Source organism: Drosophila persimilis, unplaced genomic scaffold, assembly GCF_003286085.1.
Source record: "Drosophila persimilis strain 14011-0111.01,24,50 unplaced genomic scaffold, DperRS2 tig00000002-arrow-pilon, whole genome shotgun sequence".
Classification (NCBI taxonomy): domain Eukaryota; kingdom Metazoa; phylum Arthropoda; class Insecta; order Diptera; family Drosophilidae; genus Drosophila; species Drosophila persimilis.
The window spans coordinates 19,103,361-19,120,460 of record NW_020825289.1 but is presented as its reverse complement, the minus strand read 5'-3'; the positions used below and the strand labels follow the sequence as shown (position 1 = coordinate 19,120,460).

At 46.6% G+C, this 17,100-nt stretch overlaps 1 protein-coding gene across 2 annotated transcripts in view; it reads left to right on the top strand.

The window, feature by feature from the left end:
* The first annotated feature begins 483 nt into the window (after positions 1 to 483).
* Positions 484 to 17,100, top strand: part of LOC6592808 (broad-complex core protein) — a 47,153-nt gene continuing 30,536 nt past the window's right edge. The window contains exons 1-3 of one of the 2 annotated variants that reach the window (XM_026986892.1): positions 484 to 1,161; positions 3,533 to 3,873; positions 3,934 to 4,098. In XM_026986892.1, coding sequence (XP_026842693.1) covers positions 3,724 to 3,873; positions 3,934 to 4,098 — 315 coding nt within the window. In that variant the 5' untranslated portion in view covers positions 484 to 1,161; positions 3,533 to 3,723. Of the gene's footprint in view, positions 1,162 to 3,532; positions 3,874 to 3,933; positions 4,099 to 17,100 lie in introns of those variants that run through there. The other variant, XM_026986893.1, reaches the window with a different exon arrangement.

The following is a 17,100-nucleotide window of genomic DNA, read 5'->3' as shown; positions in this document are numbered from 1 at the left end:
GTTAAAAGAACATTTATTTTGATCAGCATTGCTTTGAAGAGATTTTGAATTCGAAAATGAACCGCCAAACTATCGATTACGCGACACCTATCGAAAGTGTCATACTAGTCTGATTTTGTAGGTGGCGCTGTCTGCCTCGGCACGGTCTGGCAGCACTAGCCCTACCTTTTTTTATCATATATCATGCGAAATTGCATGCAAGTGTGAGCGAGACAAACAGTGTCATAAATGGAAGGCAAAAGAGAAATGATAAAGCGTTGCCACCTCGGACAAGTCTCGACATAAATGCTTGATTTATAATCGTGTTTGATTAACTAAAAATGTGTTCAAGTGAAACATGAACTCTTAACGAGGCAATAAATCAATTAAAATACGTGTGGAAATGAATAAAGTATCAATATCAAATGATGTGACTAGGCAACCGTGTTCCGGCAGTCTGGCAGCCTCTTACGAAAATGGCGAACACGAGCACTGCGCGATGAACGACGAGCTGAAAAAATAATTATTGTTTTAAATTCCGTTTTGCCACCGAAATTCCTTGTCCTCTCTGGGCTGTGCGTTGCGGAAAAAGTGCGGAAAACGAAGGCGAACTCGGAACTGGAGCTAATCAAATAATGAAACGAGCAAAGTGCAACAACAGCAAGTGCAATGAGCATGGCCAGCCAAAAAGAATAAATTAAGTTTGCAAATTATGAAAAACCAATCGCTCTGACGGTCGGTGCGTGCGTGCGCGTGTGTGAGTGTCAGTGCGAGCGAGTGAGCGAGTAAGAACAGTGTAGAATAGAAGCGTAGAGAAAAAGGTTAGCAATAACCGTGTAGAAATACAAATAAAACGAAAAATTAATAAACCAAAAGAACTGGCGGTAAACACGTATGTGTTAGAGTGTGTGTGTGAGCAACAGCTACAGCTACTACGATCGCCGTGCACTAGGACTACGTAATACGTTAGCGAGAAGGCGGCAAACCCACAGCACCCACAACGCAGCACAGCATTCCGTCGACGTATTGCGTGCGCTCGCAAATTATGCAAAAGAGCAACAAATTGAACGCTGGCGGCAGCGATGAGCTCGTCCCACCCATTGCAGCAATACCAGTAGCAGAATCCGCAGCAGCAGCAGCAGCGAAATAAGCGCAAAACGCAAAAATATAAATAGCGAAAAGGTAAGTCGGCAGCAGAAACAACAAAACTAAAAATAAGAGTTGGCGCTCGCCAAAGCGGGCAGTGCGCAGGCCGAGATATTTGTGAAACGTAACGAAAAAACTGAATGAAGAGGAGGACAATTTCAATTGGATTCAATTGCAAATAAAATTTGTTCAGCATTACATTTACATACACTCCGAGGGGGCACTGTGACGCCCCCAGCCGCAGCCCCCGTCCCCTACCACCAGAAGCCACTTGCACTTTTGATTCGATTCCCGCTCTCGTGCGCGCTCGCTCTCTCACTCACCCACTCTCTTCGTCTATTCTGCTTCGCAAAGTTTTGCGACGAACAAGAACAATAATAATCAAAACAAAAATGTTTAAAATCCATTTTCTTCGCCTCTGTCTCTGTCCTCTGTCCTCGCCCACCACACCACCTCTCACTCACTCATTCCGCAGCGCGCTGTCATTTGTCTTGTGCTGCTTCTTCGTAGCGGCCAAGCGACCAAACAGCTGTCTCGCTTGCTCATGCACTAATATCCAAAGAGACGCAACGAAACCGAAGTTGCCCGAAACAGGTACAGTGGGTCAAATATGATTTTTTCATACGAATATTCGAATATATTATTTTCAGAATTATACACGTACACGATTTATTTTTCGGTTCAATCTTCAATCGCGTCTATCGTTTTAGCATAGCGTGCCTTGCCATTATTACGTTTGCTCAAAAATAGTTTAAACACACAGCTGATCTATCTAGCAAAATTCAAAACAAATATGGGCCTCAAGACAAAATTGCAATTGCTCGACTTGGTTTTCAACATTGCAATGACTGTTGTTATGATTGTTCTATTGGCCTAAGCGGAGAACGAGATGAGACCAAGGTGCCGCCGCCCGACGCTCGTGAACCTGTGTGGCTGTGTGTGTGTAGAGGGTGCCACGGGATAAGAGCAAAAATATTCAAGAGCAATGAAAAGTGAAAAAGGCTGCACACACACGACACTCACACACACACACACAATATCCATTTGCCAAATAAACGGCCCGGAGAAGGAGCAGAAGGAAACCGAAGGAGGCTCCAAGAGGCGGCCAGTGGGATGTGTGCGTGTGTGTGTGTGTGCAAGAGCAACAGGGAGCCGCCGTAAAGAAATTTCGATTGGTGTAGTACAAGAAGAAGAAAAATAAAAGGCGAGGAGCTATAGCAACAGGAACAAAACAACAAACAACAAATCGGCCGCGTAATACGCGATTGCTGATTAGAGAGAGAGAGAGGGAGAGAGAGAGAATTTGAGAGTGGGTGGCAACACCGTTTCTTGTTCCTTTTCACATTTTTTCTGACGCCGTTTTGTTTTGGTTTCGCATCTTTCGGTTGGCAGGGGGTGGGTGAAAAGAGAAAGGCGACAAAGGCAACTTGTTTGATGTGAAATAAAGGTGGATCTGCGGTGCAGGGATTATGCGTATGCTAGAGCAGGACAACGACTATCTTGATCCTACCTTATAATTAATGTACTCTGGGCTCTCTCCTGCGGTTATTGCACTGTTTCGGGCATGCAACTTGCCACAGAGCAGATCCGAATTGCGGTTGCAGCTTAACCCTTTGGTTTCCCATTTAGTTACCTCTTGTGGCATGGCTTTGGATGAACTTTATGGCCCGCCATGGGTTGCCTGCCATTTCCAGCGAGAACTTGGCTTCGGTCTGGCTAGGAGCCCCTCCCCGCTGCACGTTGCCCTTAAATTCTATTTGTATGGCTTGTGCGGCAGTGCAGGGCCTCTTGGAGGAGCACAGCATCCTTTGCACATTCCACATTTTCGACAATGCCCCAACAACACAACAAACTACAGACCAGGCCTGGACTGGCCTGGCCTGGCCTGGCCCCAATACGTGCCATTGAAAAAAATAAGTTGAACTGAAACTGGTTTCGGTTTTCTTCTTTTTCCCGGGCCCCAGCCTGGCGGCGCAGCCCTTTTACATGAAAATGCGCAAAACCGAAACTTTTCTGAATCGCCCAAAAGTGTGTGGTGCCCCAACGATGGTGCTGCGACTGCAAGGAAATTTGTGCAAAAACGAAATAAATATCTAATAAGTCCATAGACGTCAGGCCATCAGATATCCCCCCCCGCCGTCCATCGATAAGGCATCCTACCTGTCTTCGGCTCTCCCCGGACACAATGGCTACGATTCCTTCATCTTGCAACTTCAACATGTGGTTGTGTGTCGTCGTCCCTGGTCTCAGTTGCATCGGGAACTTCATTCCGCAACGAAGTCGAAACGGAAGATTCTTTTCTTTTCTAGATTGATTGATGAAAGTGGATTGTGGGTGTGTGCTGTGCAGCCAGCCAGATACATGCATACATATAGACATTTTCCTGACGGTTCTCGTGTTTTTCCAGCTGGGCTGCCGGCACCGGCATTAGCACTGAGCCTTGGACGTGTTGAACACGTCACTGGAGCCACAACAGCAGCAGCATCTCAACAACAACAGAGGAAGCTTGAGGAGCAAACAAGCATTGAACCCACGGGACAAACCGGAGCAAAAATACACAGAAAGCCGAGGAGGAACGTAATCAGAGAATCAAGCAAAATGGCTGCCGTACGAGGACATCAGTACTTTAGCCTGCGATGGAACAACTACCAGAACACGATGACATCCGTGTTCCAGCAACTGCGCGAAGATCTCTCCTTTGTCGATGTGACCTTGTCCTGCGAACACGGATCCCTCAAGGCACACAAGGTAGGTCCCGTCCCCGTCCTCCGTGATATGCCGTGACATAAATCTTTCAACCCTTTCCAGGTCGTCCTCTCCGCCTGCTCGACGTACTTTCAAAAGCTTCTGCTCGAGAACCCGTGCAAACATCCGACAATCATCCTACCCGCCGATATCATATTCACAGATCTGAAAACAATCATCGACTTCGTCTACCGCGGTGAGATTGATGTCACCGAATCGGAACTACAGGTGAGTTCACGCTCAACCGAAATTAGGATTAACGGAAAACTCTGGGAGAATTTAGGAGAGAACTTGAACCCTTTTTACTATGTGCAAAATTATTCGAATATTCCTACAAGCATTCGAAAGGACGCCCCCCCCCCATTTGCCCCCACTAGACCACTTACGTCTCCCACGTAATCCTTACCGTAAACAGGCTATTTCTATCAATCTAAGCCAAAGTCGTCAAAGAATTATGTCTTCTGTTTATATAAAATATATACATAAAAGATATACCCCTTTAAGGGACAATTTCGAATGGAAATTTGTTCATTTCTTTCTTTTCTTGTATTTGTATTATTGAAAATACCTTTTGAGAGCATTTTCCTGTGATTTAATTGCTAAATATATACTTCTATAATCTTATAGAAGAACTTATATAAGTTCTATATAATCTTCTACGTCTTCTACTAGGCTATCCCGTCCTTTGTCCCATTCCTCTTGAACCTCCTGAACATTTATCAAACTTGTTGGTTATATTATTGTTGGCAATATCCGAACATATCTGCATAAATAGCTCTAAAGATAATAAACCATTTCAGACCATCAGAGTTATTTAGATAAAATGCACAAGCTGATAACAGTTTTATTTGGCTCGAAATGAATGAATTTCTTCGATTGTTCCAGACTTTTATACTCTCCACAACATAAAAAAAATCATCTGCAGGAATCCATCTTCGGTGTAGATGGATTTTCATGTCGTTTCACTTTTCTGGGGAAATATTTTCTCATCTATGAATCTGTAGTAATCTTTTCAAATCTCTTAAAATATTCATAATTCCTGAATAGAAAAATAATACTAACTATTTCTATTCCGTTTAACATTTATTATTGTATGGAATCCCAAACACAGAAATGTCTATTTATACGATAGTTGCTCCAAAACGGTCAAAACTTCATATCTCGATATATCAAAGGATCTGCAAAGCCTTATTGATTTGGATTATCGAAACTCCTATCGTATCGAACATTTCTATGGTCTTTGAGTAAGTCTTCGAATATCCGATTATCCAATGATATAATTAGATGAAATACCGAAATCTTCTCTAAAACTAAAAACCATTTATCCGGCTTGACACACGCGAAACGCACTGTACACACAATTACCGCCTCCTAATCGGTTTGTCAACAAACATCAGGCTAGCAAACAGCCTCGGAAATATTGTTCTTGTTTAAATTGAGCACAAAAATACTAGAGAGAGGGAGAAATTATTGTCAGGGTCGTTTTTATCGGAGTGGGGAGGCACCACTCTCTCTCTCTCGCTCTCTCTCTGGCCCCAGTTTGCTTATAGCTACCCTACCCCACCCCTACCCCCACTGGGACCTGTGCTCGTCGATGCCTCGCTTTGGGGCTTTGCATTTGACGAGGAACGCCCCATTCTAATTGTCATTTGTGTTGTGCGCTTCATTAACTATTGCCGCTAGTGGGAGGGGGGCAGATTCCTCCATACCCACCTCTATATTAAGAGTAGATGATACATATATACACCCCATATGGAATATGGAACATACTGATATTGAATTCCAGACGGGGGCATGCTCAAGGGCAGGGAGGGCAGGGCGATCGATCGATTTCTCCTTCTCGAGAGGTCTCAACTTCAATGTAAACAAAACAATCAAGAAGAACAATCTTTAACTTTTCCCGTTTTTCCGATTTTCATACAATTTATGAGGTATACTATAAAAGCAGACATTAAATTAAAGCTTGTTGAGTTATTGTTTGGTTTTTACAGGGGAACAAATCGAGGTTTTGTCGAGTGAAAGGTATAGTGAACCGATTTTGGTGGTTTATTTGCCTGCAGATAAAAAGGTTCTGTATAGAACATATAGAAACACATATTCAGCTTACTCTCCCATTCTCTCCGCTACAAATCGGCTTTATCACTTGTCGCTCTGGCCATATGGCAGTTCTTGTGATTATTTTCCATATGGCAATTCCATAGACACGTGTAATATCGATCGGTTAAAGTCTTAGCTTAACAGATTTAATATACATAAAATTCGTCAAGGGTTAAAGATTTGGATATCCGTTTATGTGGGCGCATAGGTTGTTCCTATACCATACAGAGTACATTTCTCTTGACCATGTTAATTGAGATTGAAGGACTTGCCTTTCATGGCGTTCTGGCCACAATTAACATAATTTCCGTACCGCTGTTAAGTGCTAACATTAGCTTATTTAAGCAGCAACCATTTGAGCCGAGACACCAACCATTACAGCGGCGGTACAGTGGTGGCGGCGGCACTGCATGGAACGTGTCTACGCTGACTCTCTTCTCTCTTGAATTCGCACTCAAGTCGCTGCTGAGCAAAAAAAAAATGGCTCAAAGGTTGGTCCAGGGGTCCACCACCCTCAACCTCACACGCACACACAAACACACACACATATGGCAATGCTTCTTCTTCTTCTTGCGGCGACTGGCAGACGACTTCCCATTCATGCTGCCTGCTCTTTCTCCCACTCCCACTTCCTTCTCCCTTGCTTGTTGTTTTTGTCACAGACGTGCGCTCCATTTTTATATTTTCGCTGCAAAAGTTTTGCCGGCCATCTGTGTGGGGCGCCCCACCACTCGGTCCTCTCCTCTCTCTCGCTGTCTCTCTCTCTCTCACTCTGTGCCCCCAAACCCCTCTTTAACCTCCACAAGTTGCCGATTTTTTTTCGTTCTCTTTCCCATTCTCCTGATGTTTGTGGGCCAGTGGAGGGGGTGGGGGGAGATTGGAGGCCTTACGACTACAGCTACGATGACGCTGGCTGTGTTTGTTGTTTGTATCTCTTTCGTTGCCGTTGTAGTCGCCGTCGTCGTCGTCGTCGCCGTTGTTTCTGCACATGTTCTTGGAGTTTCGCGTGGCTCCTTCTCCTTATTCTCCTCCTCCCTCACTTTATGTATTCAACTTTTTCGCCCATTTTTATTTTCTGTTTCGCGCAGTTGTTCCTCTTGTTGTTGTATTTGCCCTTGTACTTTTGTGTGTTTTCCTTGTCCGCTGTGCGTCGCTGTCGACCGCAACTTCTCTGTCCGCTGTCAGAGTGTGTGTTGGGTCGCCTGCATGTGTGTGCGTGACGTCGTCGTCGTCGTCGTCATCTTGCTTGGTGCGTATTTCGGCTTTTGCTTTTGCTTTTGTACGGTGGCCCCTTTATTTTTTTTGGCGCGTCTGATTCGCCTTGAAAATGTTGTATGGCTGCGCTGCTGGTCCTCAGATGCGGGACGGGACCGGTCACTGGACTGGAGTCTCCGGAACGATGTGCATTGATGTGTTCCAAAATTTGTTTTACAAATGTACTTTTTGTTTCGTTACGCAAGGAACCACACACGTTTTGCATAAATTGTGTAGAAAAAAATTTAAACAAGGTTCACCCTAAATATGGCTTTGCTCTTTTGCTAATTAATTAAAGCCAGGCTCACCCTATTCCACTCTATTCTTTGGGATATTGTTTGCCCTTTGGCAGCACTCAGCGTTGCCACCTGGCTGGCATTTTTTTTGCACTTTTTTGGGGTTAAGCTTAGATTCGATTTTTGCTAAGCGTTAATTAATGCTGGCGCTGCTTTAATGCTTTTAGCAAACGTGGTCAACGTGGACACACACACACACACATACATTGCATACATGCACAGATGATTTAGTGTTGAGGCCACCGCCACCCGCATCCCCAGCCCTCCGCCCCCCCTCACTATTTGCGACACATGCATGTGTCTGCTCTGCCATGTGCTTTGGTTATATTTATTGCTATGTATTTTTTTTGCTGCTGCATGCCAACACTTGAGGGTCTTCCCAATGCGTCGCCACCGAGTACCGCCCTCGCCCCCACCATTCTCCTGCTCTACCACGTTTTGGCCTCATTGCATGTGTGGCTGGGGCACGACACCCACACCCCCTGACGCCGCGCCCGCGCCCGCGCCAACCGTACCGGCACCTTTATCTTTGGCCAACTATGTGAGCAGCTGAAACTGACACAAACACACACACACACTTACACACAGAAACAGACAGAGAAAGAGCCAGAGCAAGAGAGTCGGGCAAAGACAGAGACGGAGGTGGACACCAGTTAATGGGGTGGCACACACCCAGCCCAACCATCACCCCCACTCTCCCTTTCTCTCTCCCTCTCTGTCACTCTATCTCTGTCGGGCGGCAACCACTTGGCTTGCATTTTTTCCGATTTTTTCTTTCATTCTTTCTTGCAAACAATTTTTATTTTTCTGTGCAGAATTACTTTTTTCTCTTTTTGTTTTTTTCTTTTGCTCTGCTGCCGCCACCGCTGCTGCCACAGCTCTCTGAGCATTTTTTTGCCCCACGGCACGTCGCCAATGTGTCTGAGTGTGTGTGAGTGAGAGAGAGAGAGAGCGAGCGAGCACTGGGCGCTGGGCTGGCAACTTTGAACTTTTCGAAGGAACCGAGCTGCTGCTGGCCTGAGCGAAAGGGAGGCAAAATAAAAGAAAAAAATCGAAATTGAGTGAAGCGCAAAGAAAAAATTTTTTTGCCCGCGTTCTGTCTGTGTGTTTGTGTGTGTGCGAGTCCCCTCCTCCCTCACCACACCCCCCAACAATGGCCGCAGCTCACACACACCGCACCAACACTCAGACAAGTCCTCTCCCCATTGACTCGTGTACACTTTCATTCTCAGTCCAAGTCGAAGCCGGCCCACCTTCACCTTCCCGCCCCCTTCCTGCTTCTTCGGCTCGCCCTGCCTCTGCAGTGGGGCTGCGGCTGGGGCTGGGGTTGGGGCCGACGCAGCGTCTGTCCAGTTTCATCATGATTTTTTTCTTGTTCAACTTTTCGTCCTGCTTCTTGTCTTCGGATTCGCCTGCTGGCTCTCGCTCTGCCTCTGCTCTGCCGGAGAGCGCAATTTTTTTCAGCGGCTCACGAAACGTGCATTGTTTTGTCGCACAGTGGTTCAAGCAGTACAATTTGGTAGTATTCGAGTTAATTAATATTTAAAATTGAATCATTGAAAAAAATAAAATTTTTTTGATTGATTCATTGCATAGGGAATCGGCGGGTATAAGCTCTTAGGTTAGTTTCCACAGACCCCTTTAAAACAGTATCCAATTAGACGGACCTTCTGGCGCAGTCTGGAGCCGCCGTTAGATGAGGAGCTCGTATTTCCAATTCATTCCCGATGTCCACACCCACTTTTACATCGATGTTGCATGTTCTCGCTTATGTCCTGACTGCTACCTCCACCGGGAACCATGGCTGCGGGATGAGGACGAGTGTGTCCATCAATCGCTGCACTTTTTTGGTTTTTTGCTCTCCGCTCATCTGGTCCATTGTTTTTACTGGTTCCGCTGTGAACCTACCTACCTACGTACCCACTCCTCGGCAACGTCTACGCGACACCCGAACACAAATCATGGCCATGAGAATTCATCTCCAGTTAATGGGCGTACGTCGCCTCTCCCATGGAGATTGTCCGAGTCGAGTCGGAGTCTGAGTCCAGGAGGAAGGCGTCGTACATTTCGGTGTCCTGGTCAGTGTTGGTCATTTTCTAAGGGTGTTATATACTTGGATCCCGCCGCATTCCACCGAGTACCGCCTTATGTATGTATCGCTTACTGTCGCGCTGCTCGCACTCGCTCGCCCGCTCGCTCGCACACACACAAACACACGCGGGTAAGTTTGCCGCAAGTTTGTTAAGAAATGGTGGGGTGGGGAGGGGGGTTTTTTGGGGATGGTCAGTGGGTGTGCGCCAGCTCATCAATAATGCAAATTGTTGTTGTCGACTAAGGTTTCGAGGGCTTTTTGCGCGTGTGCGGCCCACGGTGCGCGTGTTGTGCCGCAATTTTTTTCCTCCGCTTTCTGCTGTCGCTGCTGCTGCTGCTTCGGCTGGCCTGGCCTGGCCTGGCGCTCAGGCTCAAAGTTTCTTCTCATTTTTTCCAGCTTTGCTGCTTATGCTGTTGTTGTTGTATGCTTGAGTACTTCTCTGTTCCTGTGCTTGGGTGTGTGTATGTGTGTGTGTGTTTGTATGAGAGTTGCGGCTTGCTTATGTTTTATTTTTTCGTCTTCTCTTTTTATGTGCAGAGAGCTGGAGCGGAGAGCTCTGCCTTGGCCTCTGCTTTTGCTCTGCATTTTTTTCCGATTGCGACCGATTTTTTCGCTGCCAGCGTCGCCGCTGCCGCTATATGCTTATATGTATGTGTGTATGCGAGTGCTTTTGCTCCTTGCCTTGCCTGCTAATCGTTGTCGTTGTCGTTGTCGTCGGCGCAGCGTCAACGTAGACGTAGACGACATCGTCGTCTTTTGGCATCATTCTTTTTATTTGTAATTCGGTTCATCATCATCGTTCATCGTTCTGTCGCATGTATGTAACTGTCTCCTCTGCGTGTGTGCATGTATTGGGAGCGCTCGCTCGCTCACACGTCTCTGCCGCCGCTGCCGCCACCGTTGCTTTTTCTTCTGTTTCTTTTTATTTTTTCCTCCTCGCTCTGCAGCGTCGTCGGCGGCGGCGGCGGCGGCGACGGTCAATGCTGCCAGCACGCTCTGGTCTTCCAATCAGACAACATTTGTATTTGTACACGGTGGGTCTCTCGCCTCGCTTCGATCGGACTCGGACGCGGATTCTGACTCGGACTCGGACGTGGATGCGGACACTCATCCGCCGCTGTAATTACCGTCGTTCCGTTCGCCATTCGTCTATCCCCGCCTGCCCGCCTGCCCGTTGTCGCGCCAATTGGAAGCACATCAAAAGGTGCCTCTGTCGGGCGCCTCGCCCCGCAAACCGCCAGACAGCCGCCTCTAATTACCCTCCTAAAAATTACGAAAAAAAATAATACTGCGAATCGTGCAAAATCAAATTAAACTGCTACCCCCTGCCTGCCTGGCCCTCCTGGCTTAATCAAAAAAGTGCTTAAAATAAAAACCAGGCGAAACATTTGGCCCTACCTACCGGCCCCGATCCGTTCCGATCCCGTAGCCGTACCCGTTCCCGTTAGTGTGTCGCCCTCGTCTCTCTCGTTCAAGTTCGCGCCTTCTGTACGGAATTTTGCAAACAAAGTTAAAATCAGAGTCAGACAGACGAGACGGCCCCCGTCCTTTCGTTCCTTCCTTCCATTTGGAACGACCCCGTGTACGGCATGCAGACGTATAAAAAATTCAACTTGCCAAAAGAAAAAAAGCTCTGGGCTACGTTACGTTTTGCATTACGTAGTAGTAAAGGCATTCCCTCACACACAGACACACACACACACACCCATGGACGGCGAGGCGTCAAACACATGTCGCAGTCGCAGTCGCTGCCGCCAACATTCCTTCCCGCACGTGAGAGGGTGTATGTGTATGTGTGTGTGCGAGAAGCGCTGCGTTACTCTTTTTTTCCATTTCGTTTTATGATTATTTTATACAATATTTCTCGTATTCTTTGTATTTATTTTATGTGCATTTTCCTTCTGCCCGGCGATTCGCGTGTGTTTTCGCACTACTCCTCCTCCGTTATTTGTTATCGCCACACCGCCTCGCCCGCCTACGGTTCTATCGAGCTAGAGAACGTCGCGCTCTTACGCTCTTGTTTACGCCGGCAACAAATATCGCTCGTGTTCGGCTCGATTCATTGATTTCCATTTCCATTGCAGCGCTTAAAAAAATATCAAATATAATCGGAACCACGTGTTGATAAACATTCTTAAAATACAAACGCCAGAGTCCGAAAGAAAGGAGAAGCAGGAGAAGAATACTAAATCTGCATCTCTCTCTTGCTGCTGCATCTCTCCATCAACACACACTCTACTAATCGCAACGATTGCGTCCCTTTTGCTCTTTTGAAAGACCCGAGCAAAACCAATTAAAATACAAACAAAATTCAAGAACCATTAATAATTCATTTTCTGTGTTAGTTACCGTCAGCGATTATTGTTTACACACACACATCTGCAAGCATATATAATTTCTTCTCTCTCATTTGTTTTGGGTAAAAATATCAAATTTTTGTATGAAATTAATTCCGTCACGCCGTCTACTACAATTTGTCAACTATAAAACTCAACAACAACAACAACAATAATACAAATCCCACTGCGTCTACATTAATGCAACGATCCACCAAAAGACCTGTTTAGGAGCGCCACCACCAAGGAATATCCCAATTGTCTGCGATCAAGGTAGGAATTGTTGTCGAAATTCAAGAAAGGGAAAGCCCGTTTCGTGGCTCACCTCTTGAGGGGTTTCTCTCTGTCGTCATTCTACTTTTACTTGTTCGATTTTTCCCATTTTCTAGGGCTAGGCCACATAAAATAATGCCATTAATTAGATATACCTCACCCACACACACACCCAACCCTGGACTGCACGCACAGGCTCTTTGGCAATTAGCGACCATCGGAATAACGGCAAAACCAAGACATAACCTAAGCAAAAAAAAAAAAATGAAAAAAAAAACGTACACACAGCATTGGGCGCACCCAAAACTTGCCTTGGATTTTGTGCTTATGTGTGTGTGTGTGTTTGCGTGTTGTCATTTATATATGTATGCACACCTTTCTAAGGGCTTTTTTTTTGTGTGTGTATCAATAGCTAATTGGTGGCCCCAAGAAGTAGTTTCACGAGCCCCAAGCCACAAGCAACTTTGAACAGATCTCAGGTGCTCTCAATTCCCTATATGGTTACTTATTTTTTGGCAACAGCAGCAGCAGTCTAATCGCCAGGATTACTGGATAGTTTTCTACCAGTCACAGGGATCTATCGGCTTCTACAGATGTGATGCATGAAAGTAGCAGCCTTTTTGTGGCATCCAAAAACCCATTTTTAAAGGAATACTACCAATTAGCTCGAGGAAATCCAGCTGCACACCCCCTAGCCAGCCCCCACACACGGCTTTGATGTTGTTTGCTGAACTTGAAGCGTTTCCACTTGAGTGGGGGGCCACCAGCCGGGCCGTCAAAGTTTCTCGAAGCTCTTGGAGGTGGTCGGTCTTCTGGTCAATCGATGGCCAGAAGTTCACACATCAAGAAGCGCCAAAGTTCGCCAAGTAGAAGAGGGGAGGGGAGAGTGAGCGAGTAAGCACTCAGTGAATCCATGAAATGATCGTAGGGGATGATGACTGGGAAGAAAGGGGAACCCGAAAAGACGATGATGATGATGAGCTTGATGTGAGAAACAAAAGCTTTTGAAACGATAAGATCCAAGGCGGTTCTCTCTCTCTTTCCCAGGACTTTCCAAGTCCCAGATGTGCACTCGGATCAAACTATGACCCCAAAAACCCAGTTGCCACTTGCTCCTCTTTTCCGTTGCCCTGCCCTCCCCCCACCAGGCAAAGGAGGAAGAAATCGCTTGACGACGATTATGCGACGGCCTGGCTTCTCTGTTGTACAATGGCGGGTTATCAAGTCCAACTGTTGGGCCCCTGCCCCCTCCTCTTGTGGGTGGGGGGTGGGTCCAAGGCCTGAGAGTGCTGCGGGTGCGGATGCATTGTGGGCGGGGAGAGAGAGAGAGAGAGGGCTGAGCTTATCACAAGCCTATTGAGGGACTGTGAGCCCCTTGTAGGGCTGGAGGAGAGGAGCGGGTCCGCTCTCTCTCTCCCCTCAGCGCGGGCCCGCACTCACACAGTCACAGATAGCGGCGTAATCAGGGTATTTCCGTGCTGTGATTTTTATATTTTTCAATTTGTTTTCTCGTTCTCGTTCTCCTTCCTTTTGCATTCATTTGTGCACTCACACAGCAGCACAAACGACGACGACGGCAACGGCAACGGCAACTTCTTAATTTCTTTTTAGTGCTTAAATGAGTTGCTCTCCGTCGGTGGAGCAGGAGAAAGGTCTAAGGGATGGACACACCACCCACCCGCCTTACTTAAGAAAATCACAAGAAAATGTAAAACAACTGGACAGCATTTTCGTTTCGTTTCATTTCGTTTCATTTGATTTCTTTTTCTTTTATTTATGTTGGTTTTTCTTTGGCATTTTTTAAGGGTGCTTCTTCCGCTACGCTTACCCCCCCACCTGTTCCTCTTTAATCGATCGATTGTAGTGTGTTGTTGGTCTCTTTTTTTTTTCTCTTGCCACATCAATCACAGTCAGAGCGGCAGGTCAGCGAAAAAGAAAAAAAATCTCGCTCCAAATCGGCTGTTGGGGGGGGGGGGCGGGGGATGCCCAGAATCAGATAATAGAAATAAATAAACTTCTGAGCTGGAATTATGGGCCATCAGAAGGAAGGAGGAGCGCAGCTTCTGAGCAGCTTAAAGCCTCGAGGCATGCTCCGTTTCTCGATGTCTAGAGAGGGGGGGACACCATTTAATGGTGTCGCTGGATCCTTGAAAATGTCTACAATATGAGGGAAAAGATATATTAGAATTGGAACAACAAAAAGGAAGTACTTGAACAATAGAGAATCTGATTCTATGGAGGAGGTGTCCCAGAGTCCAAGGTGTGCCAGGTGTTGCAATGTCCATCGTCCACCGATTCGTTGCCACATAGTGCGCCACAGCGTTGGTCCGATTCCTGTCCCCCTCCCTCTTCTCCCATTGCACGAATCCCACTTGGAATTCAAATTTCAAACGATTGCATTTATTTTTTCTCCATCAAGACACACACAGAGAAAGACAGAGAGAGAGAGAGAGAGAGAGGGAGAGGGAGAACCACCACCAATCACTGTCCTGCCTGCCTCTTCCCCCGCACCTCTCATTGAACAATGCTATATAATTACATAAAAGTCAGCAGCTTGTTGGCAGGAGGCAGGAGGAATCCCCCCCCCCCCCCCCCCCCCCCCCCAAGAAGAGAAGGAAACAGAAGAACTCTCATCCCCCCCTCACTCTCTCTCTGTCTCTTTCTTTCCACCTCTCGCGCTAGTGCCAAAATGGAAAAATCCCTTGTTTTAATTTCTCTTTTTCTTTCTTTTTTTTTTTGTTCAAAGCACACCCAAAAAAAAAAGAGTCCGGCAACCGTTCTCCCTACCCCTACCCCTCCTCCTCCCACACAACTACTAAATAACCGATTTTTTTTGTTTTTTTTTTTTTTGGTACGTTTCCAACTCATCAGCAGTTTTTTTTTTGCCGTCGATTGCTGTTGTTGTTGTTGTTGCTGCCTTTTGGGTTGGCTTCGGGTTTTATTTCTCAACTAATCCCACACCTCTCGCCGGCAGGCGGGCGCACCCAGTGATTCCGTGATGCCACCGCCCCAGTCCCCAGTCCCCAGTCCCCAGCCCCCAGTCCGCCGCCCCTGCCCAACCCGCTTCGTCTTCGTCCCTTTCTAGATGGAAGCTCTTGGCTTTTTTTCTTCCTTTTTTTTTGGCCACGTTTAAACTGCTGCAAAGATATAGATTACAATTGTTGTTGTTGCCTCCGACCGCTCAAAATTGTGTATATAGTGTGGCCTGTACATGGACTATGTATGCAGTGTGTGTGAGGCATATTATGTAAAAGAAAAAAGGTTTAAGTTCTGCCTCCTTTTTCCTTTTTTTTTTGTGTCGTTCGTCCCATTTTCGCCTTGGTTCATTCGGCAGCTCTACCCGTCCGCTGCCTTGACAGTTATTCCCGCCCCCAAAAGGGCTAGCCGCTTCCCACCACTTCCACTGCCAGAAGAAGCCTTGACTTGGAATTCAAGACTTCTAAAAGCAGACCATCCATAGCAGTGACTCTTTTGTAGCATATCATAGCGGGATTCGTAATTAGTTTATGTTTTTCAGTTCCGAGAATGATTATTATTCTGGATCACAATTCGAATTATAAAAGAGATAAAGATTGCTTGCTCACCTTTTCGTCCCTTAGGTGCTGCCTTCTAGAAAGAAAGAGAAACTCCTCGAAGCTGTTGCTCGAGCACTTCGGTGTCAAACAAGCTCGAGCCAACATTCGGGGCTTCGGTGTTTAATTCGATAAAAGCTTCGGCAATGACTGCTGGCTAACGAACGTCCCGAAAAGACTTCGGGCTTCGAGATCGAAGCCAAGAAACTCGAACAGCAAGCATGTTCGGTCATGTTCGATCATCGGGCATGATTTTGCCTCGTGTGATTCATGCTTGTCCAGTCCAGGGGTTTGAAGGCTACTCTTAGCTCCCATTGTTATTTTTAAACCCCCTGAAGGGATAGTGTTGGTTTTTTGTGATCTTAAATTGCATCTTTGGCCCAGACCCCCTCCCCCTCCTGCTGCATCACGCCTTTCGTTGCCCTTGCTGGGCTTTTTCTGTGTCCGCGCCTGAAACTAGGCAATGGACAGCGCACCACAGATGAGCGGAAATGATGGTAAACGAAATCGGAGTCGAGTCTCCGGACCTACAGCAATTCGGCGAGGGGCTGGATCAAAGTACAGGCCACGAAAAGCGAAAACAAACGGTAAACACACTCCCAAAGAAGTCGATGAATCAGTGGAAAGAGGACAGAGGACAGAGAGAGGTAAAGGGAAAACAGTGAAGAGAATCGGACCGGAGGGGGGGACAGTTTTGTGCTGCTGCTCTCCTCTCATGTGACCGAGTAATAAAATAGCAGTCCCCCCCCAGACCAGCAGCGCAGCGCTAACGCTGACGATGACGCCGACGTCGACGCTAGCGCCAGCGCTGCGCACAATGTAAATAAACGTAAAGTAAAGTAAAGCGTAAAGCGAAAATAAGAGCCAGCAAGAGGCGAACCAAGGCCACATAACGTAACATAAAATAATAATAAAAATGCCGGCCGCTTTAAGCGGCTGATTTCTGTTTCATTCTATCCCATTCATTCGCTTCTTCCTTTCGGAAGACACCCACTCGCACTCGCACTCGCACTCGACACAAACAGCACACACACACACACACATACGTATGCACACACGAAAAATTCGACTCTTTGCTTTGGTTTCTATCGCCCGTCGCGTACTATTTTCGTCAGTCAGCTGCTGCTGCCGCTTCTTCTTTTACTCTTCCTCTTGCTTCTTCTTATTTTTTGTGTCGTTTTCTTTTGCTTTTACTTTAAGCCGGCACCAGAATGTGCTAGCTGCTGCTGCTGCTCTCATATGTTTTTCGCTGTCTGCTTTCGGCTTCCCTTTCTTTATTATGTATTTTGATAACACTCTCGCAACTTCTT